At 36.7% G+C, this 12500-nt stretch overlaps 1 protein-coding gene and 1 long non-coding RNA gene across 2 annotated transcripts in view; one reads left to right on the forward strand and one right to left on the reverse strand.

The window, feature by feature from the left end:
• LOC133562925 (A disintegrin and metalloproteinase with thrombospondin motifs 20-like) overlaps positions 1 to 12500 on the forward strand; it is a 454296-nt gene that overhangs the window by 356193 nt on the left and 85603 nt on the right. The window contains exon 28 of the mRNA XM_061916762.1: positions 740 to 916. Within this exon, the coding sequence (XP_061772746.1) occupies positions 740 to 916 (177 nt within the window). The remainder of the gene's footprint in view (positions 1 to 739; positions 917 to 12500) is intronic.
• Positions 11345 to 12500, reverse strand: part of LOC133562926 (uncharacterized) — a 12913-nt gene continuing 11757 nt past the window's right edge. Inside the window, exon 4 of the long non-coding RNA XR_009808952.1 lies at positions 11345 to 12142. This is a non-coding gene — a long non-coding RNA (uncharacterized LOC133562926). The remainder of the gene's footprint in view (positions 12143 to 12500) is intronic.

Here is a 12500-nt window from a genome sequence, read left to right on the forward strand (position 1 = left end):
GGGTAAAGTGGTAGTGGGTGAGGGTGTAGCGATAATGAGTGGGGGTGTAATGGTAATGAGTGAAGGTATTGTGGTAATGGTTGATGGTGTAACGGTAGTGATTGAGGGTGTAATGGTAGTGAGTGAGGGTGTACTTGTAATGAGTGAGGGTGAAATGGTAATGAGTGAAGGTGTTTTGGTAGTGGATTAGGGTTTAGTGGTAGTGAGTGAATGTGTTGTGGTAATGGTTGAGGGTGTAGTGGTAGTGGGTGAGGGCGTAGTGGTAATGAGTGAGAGTTAGTGGGTGAGGGTGTAGTGGTAATGGGTGAGGGTGTAGTGGTAATGGGTGAGGGTGTAGTGGTAATGAGTGAAGGTGTTGTGGTGATGGGTGAAGTGGTAGTGGGTGAGGGTCTAGTGGTAGTGATTGAGGGTGTTGTGATAATGAGTGGGGGTGTAATGGTAATGAGTGAGGGTGTAGTGGTAATGAGTGAGGGTGTTGTGGTAATGGTGAAGTGGTAGTGGGTGAGGGTCTAGTGGTAGTGAGTGAGGGTGTAGTGGTAGTGATTGAGGGTGTAGTGATAATGAGTGGGGGTGTAATGGTAATGAGTGAAGGTGTTGTGGTAGTGGATCAGGGTGTATTGGTAGTGAGTGAGGGTGTAGTGGTAGTGAGTGAGGGTGTAGTGGTGGTGGGTGAGGGTGTAGTGGTAGTGGGTGGGTGTATTGGGATTGGCCCTAAGTGTTTCCCACTTGATGTCCACAGTGCACTCAGAGCTGCGGAGGCGGCAGGAGGACCCGCCTGGTGGTGTGTCAGAGGCCCAGCGGCGAGAGGCTCAACGACTACAACTGCGACGTCCTGGACAAACCTCTGGACATGGAGCAGTGCAACCTGCAGCCCTGCCCAGGCTCCGCCTCCTGGCACCGCAGACCATGGAAGCCGGTACGATGATAGTATTCAATTTGTGCCCCTCCTCCCAAAAAAAGACAAAAAAAAAAACGCCACTTATTTCAGTTTTTTTTTCTCGCTGATGTGGCTGCACCAGGGGGTTTATTCTTGGCGTACACGCGCTGCTGACCCACAACAGAAACACAACAAAACGGTGCTCCACAAAAATACACACACACACATGTTGTGTGTTCACCTTTCTATCCTGACTACACAAGTGTATATTTGTGTATAAGAGTTAATGTTAGGACTTTCTGATCCAACACTTTACCGAGGTTCTATTTTGTATTTGTAACTTTTGTACAGTACTTTTTTGTTTTGTTTTGGTCGCCATTTTTAACAGGTTATTTAAAACGTTTGTCGTCGGTGCTTTCTCTCAGACCTCTTGTACGGCTTTTAAATACACACGTGTTGTGCAGAGAAAACTATTTTCATTTCATATATTTCTTTTTACCTCAACGGCGTTTTGATATGGCGGTCGAAAACTGGTTCAAGAACTAGATTCTCAAAATTACATTAGAAACTAAAAAAAATTACATAAGGCATTTTGAAATCTAAATGATTTTTGAGGTATTTAAATGCTGAGTGGGTTGCGTATAACTGCAGTAAGCCCAGACAAGAAAGGTGCTTGTCTGTGATCATGTCTGGGCTTGTCCCCTCCTTGTAGTGGATCCATACTTTGGATCCAGCACCAGAACCTCAAACTCGCTGTCCTAGAGAAGTCAGGGAGCATGAACTGATGAAGCTGCTCGAATGATAGGGGGAAATGTCTTCTTAGACAATCTGAACTGCCCAGTTGGATTCAATGACCTGAGGATGACAATAACGTGGATCAGTTGGAATATTGGCGGACAACAAAAAAACAATGACGTGTAAACGTTAAATAAGAACAGAATACAATCATTTGCAAATCCTTTTTAACTTATATTCAATTGAATAGACTGCAAAGAAAAGATACTTAATGTTCAAACTGAGAAACTACTTTTGTTTTTGCAAATAACCATTAACTTGGAATTTAATGGCAGCAACACATTGCCAAAAAGTTATCACGAAGGGCATTTTTACCACTGTGTTACATGGCCTTTCCTTTTAACAACACTCAGTAAACGTTTGGGAACTGAGGGGACCAATTTTTGAAGCTTTTCAGGTGGAATTATTTCCCGTTCTTGCTTGATGTACAGCTTAAGTTGTTCAACAGTCCGGGTGTTGTTGTTCGTTGTGGTATTTTAAGCTTCATAATGCGCCAAACATTTTCAATGAAATACAGGTCTGTACTGCAGTCTAGTAGTACCTGCACTGTTTTACGACGAAGCAACGCTGTTGTATCACATGCAGAATGTGGCTTGGCATTGTTTTGCTGAAATAAGCAGGGGCGTCCATTAAAAATACGATGCTTGGATGGCAACATAAGTTGCTCCAAAACTTGTACGTACCTTTCAGTATTAATGGTGTGTTCACAGATGTGTAAGTTACCAATACCTTGGGAACTAATACACCCCCATTCCATCACAGATGCTGGCTTTTGAACTTTGCGCCTAGAAAAATGTGGTTGTTTTTTTTCCTCTTTGGTCCAGAGGACACAACATCCACTGTTTCCAAAAACTATTTGAAATGTGGACTTGTCAGACCACAGAACACTTTTCCACTTTGCAACAGTCCATCTTAGATGAGCTCGGGCATAGCGAAGCGTTTTTTTGTATTGTTGATAAATGGCGTTGTTTTTGCATAGTGGAGTTTTAAAGTTGAAGTTAAAGTGCCAATTGGTGTGGTAACTTGCACTTACAGATGTAGCGACCGACTAGTTACTGACAGTGGTTTTCTCAAGTGTGCCTGAGCCTATGTGGTGATATCCTTTACACACTTTTTGATGCAGTACCGCCTTAGGGATCGTGCAGGGATTTCTCCAGATTCTCTGAACCTTTTGACGATATTATGTACCGTAGATGGTGAAATCCCTAAATTCCTTGCAATAGCTGGTTGAGAAATGTTGTTCTTAAACAATATGCTCACGCATTTGTTCACAAAGTGGTGACCCTCGCCCAATCCCTGTTTGTGAATGACTGAGCATTTCATGTTCCCAAGTAGCCTGTTCACCTGTGGGATGTTCCAAATAAGCGTTTGATGAGCATTCCTCAACTTTGTCAGGTTTTTTTGCCACTTGTGCCAGCTTTTTTGAAACATGTTCCAGGCATCAAATTCTAAATGAGCTATTTTTTGCAAAAAATAACACAGTTTGCCAGTTCGAACATTAAATATCGTGTCTTTGTAGTCCATTCAATTGTATATAGGTTGAAAAGGATTTGCAAAATATTGTGTTCTGTTTTTATTTGCCAACGTGCCAACTTCACTGGTTTTGAGGTTTGTATATTCATTCATTGTAGCAACCAGCCCTCATTTGACAGAACAACACAAAGATACCTCCTTTCTGTTATTTGTCTTTTTTTGGGCCATTTTTTATAAGACTGAAGGATATTTTTTGGGCGCCTAATAAATATTTATTTGTTTACAGTAGCTAATAAATGTTGCAGCTTTAATGTTTTTTTTATTTTTGCTTAAAACACTTGAATTGTTTTTGATTTTTTTTTTTTTTATCAGACAATTCAATCATCCTGGTGCATTTACAATATGTTGATGGACGTAAACTATTCTTTTACTACAAGAATGACGTAATTCCAAGAAAAAAGTCAAAATAGTAGAGGAAAATTCACAATTTTGTGGCGTAAAGTCCTAATTTTACCACAATACAGGAAATATATGACAAGATTAATGTGAATTGTACAAGTGGATAAAAGTGAACATTTTGCAAAAAAAAAGTATGTTTATTAGAGAAAAAGTTTCACATGAAAAAGCAAGGCATCATTTAGGAAAATACGTAACGTAATCTTATTATTCGTTGACAATAAAGTTAGAAAATCACAAGACGCCAAGATCCAGTTTTTTTAGTGAACAATATATTTTTTATGGTAATGTATTACATTTAAAATAATAAAATCAAAGTATTATCACACTTTTGTGATAAAACAAAGATACAGTTGTGCTCATAAGTTTACATACCCTGGGAGAATTTATGATTTCTTGGCCATTCTTCAGAGAATATGAATGATAAAAACTGATAAAGGGAAACATGGTCTGCATGGTCGAGTGGCCAAAAAGTTTAATTTTGGTCTCATCACTCCAAATTACTTTTTTCCAGAAGTTTTGAGGCTTGTCTCTGTGCTGTTTGGCGTAATATAAGCAGGATACTTTGTGACATTTGCGCAGAAATGGCTTACTTCTGGCCACTCGACCATGCAGCCCATTTTTCTTCAAGTGCCTCTTTATTGTGCATCTTGAAACAGCCGCACCACAATTTTTCAGAGAGTCCTTTATTTCAGCTGAAGTTATTTGTAGATTTTTCTTTGCATCTTGAACAATTTTCCTGGCTATTGTGGCTGAAATCTTTTTTGGTCTCCCTGAATCCCTCATTTTCCACTTCTTAATCAGCATTTGAACACTGTTGATCAACATTGTCAATTCCTTCGATACCTTTTTATACCCCTTTCCTGTTTTATGCAGTTCAATTACCTTTTCTCGCAGATCCTTTGGCAATTATTTTGCCTTACTCATGACTCAGAATCCAGAAACGTCTGTGCAGCACTGGATGAACGATACAATGGTCTGTCAGAAGCCCAGAAACTCACTAACCTTTTATACACACACATTAATTACAAACAAACATGTCACAGGTGAGGATTGGAACCTTGATTAGCCATTCAAACCTGTATGTGTCAACTTTTGTGCATGTTACCAGATCAAAGTCACTGGGCTATGTAAACTTTTGTTCAGGGTCATTTGGGTACTTTCTTTTGTCATTTTGATTTAAAATGAGTAAACACAGTTGTTTGCCAATAAATAGCTTCACACAACCATTGAGCATGAATGGAAGAAAGGTTTTTGTGTTATCATTCATATTCTCTGAAGAATGGTCAAGAAATCATAAATTCTACCAGGTTATGTAAACTTATGAGCACAACTGCAAATATTGTGTAATAAAAATAGTGTGATAATTATATGCAAAAAGTCGTAATTGTACTTGTGAATATTACAAGTGGATTAAAATGAACAGTTTGCAAAAAAATGTGATTATAAGGGGGGAGGGATTATTTTAAGAGAAAAAATGTCATAAGAAAAAACAATGCATTGTTTACAGAAATAATGTAATCTTACAAGAGGGGAAACGTTTTTATTCGTCAAGAATAAAGTTTGAATTTCACAAGAAGCCATGATCCAGTTTTTTTTTTTTTAATGAACAATATATTTTTATATGGGAATAATATCTTAATTTTAAAATAATAAAATCAAATTATTATCACACTTGTGTGATTAAAACAAAGACAAATATTGTGTAATAAAAATAGCATCACAATTATATGAAAAAAGTCATCGTTGTACTTGTGAATATTACAAGTGGATAAAAATGAACAATTTGCAAAAAAATGTGTGACTGTAAGGGGGGGGAATTATTTTAAGAAAAATGTTGTAAAAAAACAATGCATTGTTTACGGGAATAACGCAATCTTACAAGAGGGGAAATGTTTTTTATTCGTCAAGAATAAAGTTAGAATTTCAGAAGAAGCAATGTTACAGTTTTTTTAATGAACATATATATTTTTTTATTAGAATAATAACGTATTAATTTTACAATAATAAAATCAAAGTATAATCACACTTTTGGGATAAGATAAATATTGTGTAATTTAAAAAAACATATTTTTAAGAAAAATGTCGTCCTTGTACAAAAAGTGTGTATTTTAAGAAGATCATTTCATTAATATTGCATGAAAAGTTCAAATTTATGAAAACAAAGTCCGGACTTTTTTCAACATCCATCAGTCACCAGAAAAAATTGCATAATTTCTTGACAATAATTTACAATTTTGATGAAAATAAATTAGTAATATTACAAAAAAAAAATCTTCCTGTCCTATAATTGTCTTGTAATGTTCATATGTTTTCAGAAATAAAAGATGCAACGTGATGTGATTTTTTTTTTTTTAACCATTTTTTTCTAATATTTTCCAATACTCATGTCTAACAAACAACCAACATTGTTTAATATTTAAACTTATTGGAATAATTTCATTTTACAATAAATCACATATAAGAAAGCTTAAGATTGATGCATTGTAGTAAATTGCTCGGTTAATTGTCTCAGATCCATTTTAATCAAAATTTCAGGGAGTATTCTTTTATGTCACAATAAGAATACAAATTTTTAACCCAACTAAGTACATTAATAAGTGTGACTTATTTGTGTCGTCGCCAAAACAATAAATTGTGAACGAATTTGGGCAAACCAAGACTTACAGCCTACAAAGACACCATTTTCTTGTTTTTTCCCCATGTATTGTTCGAATATGCTATTTATTTCAAACACATTGCAAAACAACAATTAGAGCATGTTTGAATCAGCCCCCATTCCCAATTGGAAAATGCATTAAAGACCCCTAACTGTGACGCTTGTGTTGTTTGTCAGTGCGCAAAAAAATTGCTAAGAAGACCAACTGCACCAAACATTTTTATTTTAAGAAATAACCGCTCATTAACAGTAAAAGATATGTCAAGTAGTTGACTTAGGACCCTCGACGTCATTTTTGAAATTGTGATCAATCGATTACAAAAACAAAACAAAACATTTTTAAAACAGAACACAGATGAAGCAATACTCATAAAACATGTATTTTATATGTATACCGTACACAATTTATTTAATTATTATTTCATAGTCTTCAGGTACCTAAAAAGTCCTATTCAAATATGATAAATTATCGAAATAATTGATTCATGGAAAAATGGATAATAAATATATTAATGTATTATTTTTTTCTATTTCGTAAATTATTTTTACCTTTACCTTTTTGCTTGTAATAATTTTTTTAGTTTTATTCAAATATTGCCTTAAATAACAAATCGGATTCACACATTTACCGCATTTCTCGGACTATAAGTCTCTCCGGAGTCGCACCTGCCGAAAATGCACAATAAAGAAGAAAAAACACATATATAAGGCGCATTTTTGGGGGGAATTTATTTGATAAAACCCAACACCAAGAATAGACATTTGAAAATCAATTTAAAAGAAATAAAAAATAGTGAACAACAGGCTGAATAAGTGTACATTATATGACGCATAAATAACCAACTGAGAAGGTGCCTGGTATGTTAACGTAACATATTATGGTAAGAGTCATTCAAATAACTATAACATATAGAACATGCTATACGTTTACCAAACAATATGTCACTCCTACTCGCTAATTCCCATAGAATCTTATACATCTAGTCTCTTACGTGAATGAGCTAAATAATAATATTTGATATTTTACGGTAATGTGTTAATAATTTCACACATAAGTCGCTCCTGAGTATAAGTCGCACCCGTGACTTATAGTCCGAAAAATACGGTAACACTTATTGAATTAATCTTTTCCAAATTGAATCCATAAATACAAATTTTTCCCATTTAATCCATCATGTATACATTGACCATAAAAGTACATTTATCTAAGAAACCTTTATATAATGAGAAAAAGCCCAATTACCATTGTATTTTCTTTCAAAATGAATATTTATGTTATGTTTTCTTTCAATAATACCACAAAAAACTCACCTTGCATGATGGACTCTGATGACGATGGCGTACTCCGCAAATGACCTGCAGACCATATACAGTCGTGGTCAAAAGTTAACATACACGTGTAAAGAACTGGCTGTTTTGAGTTTCCAATAATTTCTATCGTGATAGAGTGATTGGAGCACATACTTGTTGGTCACAAAAAAACATTCATGAAGTTTGGTCCTTTTATGAATTTATTACGGGTCTACTGAAAATGTGACCCAAACTGCTGGGTCAAAAGTATACGTACAGAAATGTTAAAAGCCTACTGAAATGAGATTTTCTTATTTAAACGGGGATAGCAGGTCCATTCTATGTGTCATACTTGAGCATTTCGAGATATTGCCATATTTTTGCTGAAAGGACTTAGTAGAGAGGGCTTCACGGTGGCAGAGGGGTTAGTGCGTCTGCCTCACAATACGAAGTTCCTGCAGCCCTGGGTTCAAATCCAGGCTCGGGATCTTTCTGTGTGGAGTTTGCATGTTCTCCCCGTGAACGCGTGGGTTCCCTCCGGGTACTCCGGCTTCCTCCCACCTCCAAAGACATGCACCTGGGGATAGGTTGATTGGCAACACTAAATTGGCCCTAGTGTGTGAATGTGAGTGTGAATGTTGTCTGTCTATCTGTGTTGGCCCTGTGATGAAGAGGCGACTTGTCCAGGGTGTACCCCGCCTTCCGCCCGATTGTAGGTGAGATAGGCGCCAGCGCCCCCCGCGACCCCAAAAAGGGAATAAGCGGTAGAAAATGGATGGATGGATGGACTTAGTAGAGAACATCGACGATAAAGTTTGCAACTTTTGGTCGCTAATAAAAAAGCCTTGCCTGTACCGGCAGTAGCAGACGATGGGCGCGTGACGTCACCTGTGTGAGGGCTCCTCACATCCTCACATTGTTTATAATGTCAGCCACCAGTAATAGCGATTCGGACCGAGAAAGCGACGATTTCCCCATTAATTTGAGCGAGGATGAAAGATTTGTGGATGAGGAAAGTTAGAGTGAAACACTAATTTAAAAAAGAAAAGGCGACGGCTCCAGGCGGCAGTGAGAGAGTTTCAGATGTAATTAGACACATTTACTATGATAATTCTGGAAAATCCCTTATCTGCTTATTGTGTTAATAGTATTTTAGTGTCATACCTGAAAGTCGGATGGCTGCGGTGAACGCCAGTGTTTCTGAGAGAAGCCAAGGAGCCAAGATCACAGCTGCCTTTTTGAGCTGCAGGATAAGGTCGCGTAATCCACTCAAGTCTCCGGTAAGAGCCGACTTAATGTCACAATTTTCCCATTCAAAAACTTGCTGGTTGACGTAGAGAAACATGTTCGCTTGACCGCTCTGTGTTAAAGCTTCACAACAAACAAAGAAACACCGGCTGTGTTACGGTGATAAAGACAGCTGCAATCCACCGCTTTCCACCAACAGCATTATTTTTTATAGTCTCCATTATTAATTGGACAAATTGCAAAAGATTTAGCAACACAGGTGTCCAAAATACTGTGTAATTGCGCGATGAAAAGAGACGACTTTTAGCGGTAAGTGGTGCTGGGCTAATATGTCCCCTCCAGCCAATGACATCACAAACACGCGTCATCATTCCGCGACGTTTTCAACAGGAAACTCCGAGGGAAATTTAAAATTGGAATTTAGTAAACTAAAAAAGCTGTATTGGCATGTGTTGCAATATTAATATTCATCATTGATATATAAACTGCTTGGTCGGCAGTAGTGGGTTTCAGTAGGCCTTTGATATTTAGTCCCTTGGCAAGTTTCACGGCAATAAGGCGCTTTTGGTAGCCATCCACAAGCTTCTGGTTGAATTTTTTACCACTCCTCTTGACAAAATTGTTGCAGTTTAGCTGAATTTGTTGGTTTTCTGGCATAGAGTAGAATAGATGGAATAGAAAGTACTTTACTGATCATTGGGGTAAATTCAGCACCACAGTTCGCTCACAATAGACAATAAACACTTAAGTATTTTTTCACATGTGAGTGATATAAATGCAGTCTATTATACAGCATTATTCACATGTGAATAATATAAATACAGTTTATTATACAGCATTATTCACTTGTGAATAATGTAAATGCAGTCTATTATACAGCATTATTCACATGTGAATAATATAAATACAGTCTATTATACAGCATTATTCACATGTGAATAATATAAATACAGTTTATTATACAGCATTATTCACATGTGAATAATGTAAATGCAATCTGTTATACAGCATTATTCACATGTGAATAATATAAATAGTCTATTATACAGTATTTTTCACATGTGAATGATATAGTCTATTATACAGCATTATTCACATGTGAATAAAGTAAATGCAGTCTATTATACGGCATTATTCACATGTGAATAACATAAATGCAGTTTATTATACAGCATTATTCACATGTGAATAATGTAAATGGAATCTGTTATACAGCATTATTCACATGTGAATAATATAATTACAGTCTATTATATAGCATTATTCACATGTGAATAATATAATTACAGTCTATTATATAGCATTATTCACATGTGAATAATGTAAATGCAGTCTATTATACAGCATTATTCACATGTGAATAATGTAAATGCAGTCTATTATACAGCATTATTCACATGTGAATAATATAATTACAGTCTATTATATAGCATTATTCACATGTGAATAATATAAATACAGTCTATTACACAGTATTTTTTTACATATGAAAGATATAAATGCAGTCTAGAATACAGCATTATTCACATGTGAATACTGTAAATGCAGTCTATTATACAGTATTATTCACATGTGAATAACATAAATGCAGTCTATTATACAGCATTATTCACTTATGAATAATATAAATACAGTCTATTATATAGCATTATTCACATGTGAATAATATAAATAGTCTATTATACAGCATTATTCACATGTGAATAATATAAATACAGTCTATTATACAGTATTTTTTTACATGTGAATGATATAAATGCAGTCTAGAATACAGCATTATTCACATGTGAATACTGTAAATGCAGTCTATTATACAGCATTATGCACATCTGAATAATATAAATACAGTCTAATAAACAGATTTATTCACATGTGAATAATGCTGGACTTGGATACGGACTTGTTTCTCAGCATTTTCCACACGATTAAGTCAGGACTTTGGGAAGGCCATTCTAAAACCTTCTAAATCCAGCCTAATATTGCCATTCCTTTACCACTTTTGATGTGTGTTTGGGCTCATTGTCCTGCTGGAACACCCAACTGCGCCCAAGACCCAACCTCCGGGCTGATGATTTTAGGTTGTCCTGAAGAATTTGGAGGTAATCATCATTTTTCATTGTCCCATTTAAAGCACCAGTTCCACTGGCAGCAAAACAGGCCCAGAGTAAAATACTACTACCACCATGCTTGACAGTAGGAGCAGTGTTCCTGGGATTAAAGCCCTCTCACCTTTTCTCCTCCAAACATATTGCTGGGTATTGTGGCCAAACAGCCCAATTTTTGTTTAATCTGACCACAGAACTTTCCTCCAGAAGGTCTTACTTTTGTCCACGTGATGTCAGATGAAACAAATTTTTTGCCAATTGAGGTTTTAGAATGGTCTTCCCAAAGTCCTGACTTAAACGCGTGGACAATGTTGAAGAAACAAGTCCATGCCAGAAAACCAACACATTTAGCTGAACTGCACTAATTTTGTCAAGTAGTCAAAAATTCAACCAGAAGCTTGTGGATGGCTACCAAAAGCGCCTTATTGCGGTGAAACTTGCCAAGGGACATGTAACCAAATATTAACATTTACCACTTTTGACGTGTGTTTGGGGTCATTGTCCTGTTGGAACACCCAACTGCGCCCAAAACCCAACCTCCGGGCTGATGATTTTAGCTTTTCTTGAAGAATTTGGAGGCAATTTTCTCTCTGTAAAGCACCAGTTCCATTGGCAGAAAAACAGACCCAAAGCATAATACTACCACCACCATGCCTGACAGTAGGGCTGGTGTTCCTAGGATTAAAGGCCTTACCTTTCTATCTCCTCCAAAACTTATTGCTGGGTATGGTGGTCAAATACCTCAAATTTAATTTCATGTGACCACAGAACTTTCTAGTGTATGTAAACGTTTGACCATGACTGCACGTGTGGAAATGATGGCCTTTTCAACATTTGGCGAAGTTTCCAATCACATTTCTCATCCTAAGGCGATGCACATTTACAGATACATATTTTTTGATGTTTTGTTTTCACAATACACACAAATAGAGTTTTTTTTTACCGCTCCCTGGCTTAAAGTTGAAAGGAATGACACAAAAGTGTTGGCATCTTTATTGCACAAACAGAAAACGGTACTTTTGAAGCAGTTAGCAGGGGAAAGATGGATTTAGTGTTGTTTGACTCGTGATAAAAACATAAAACTTGGTGTTTTACCACAGAGCACGTCCCAAATGAAGGCCACATGCTGAACACTCGGGACCTTGTCCTCAGGGTAGAAGAAGGTTGTCACCCCGGGGTAGGGGGGGTGGCGGGGGTCACGTGGTCGTGACATCGTCAGGCTCACCTTTCTTGTCATGGCTTGAATTGAAGCAGAAACACACATTTTCTGTTTGCCTGCGGAGTATTTTTGGCAAATAAGCAGACTTGTGCTCGTGGATTGTCGAGGATTGTCGTTGGTCAGTGGAGGGTCCATGAGGTCAGAGGTTATAGAAGGTCTGTGAGTGTTTAGCGTGTTTTTGAGGACACGCTGTACTGCGAAAAGGCTCGTCAAAGATCATATATATATATACAAACCCCGTTTCCATATGAGTTGGGAAATTGTGTTGGATGTAAATATAAACTGAATACAATGATTTGCAAATCATTTTCAACCCATATTTAGTTGAATGTGCTACAAAGACAACATATTTGATGTTCAAACTAATAAATATATTTT

The sequence above is a fragment of the Nerophis ophidion genome, linkage group LG12, assembly GCF_033978795.1.
Source record: "Nerophis ophidion isolate RoL-2023_Sa linkage group LG12, RoL_Noph_v1.0, whole genome shotgun sequence".
NCBI classification, from domain to species: domain Eukaryota; kingdom Metazoa; phylum Chordata; class Actinopteri; order Syngnathiformes; family Syngnathidae; genus Nerophis; species Nerophis ophidion.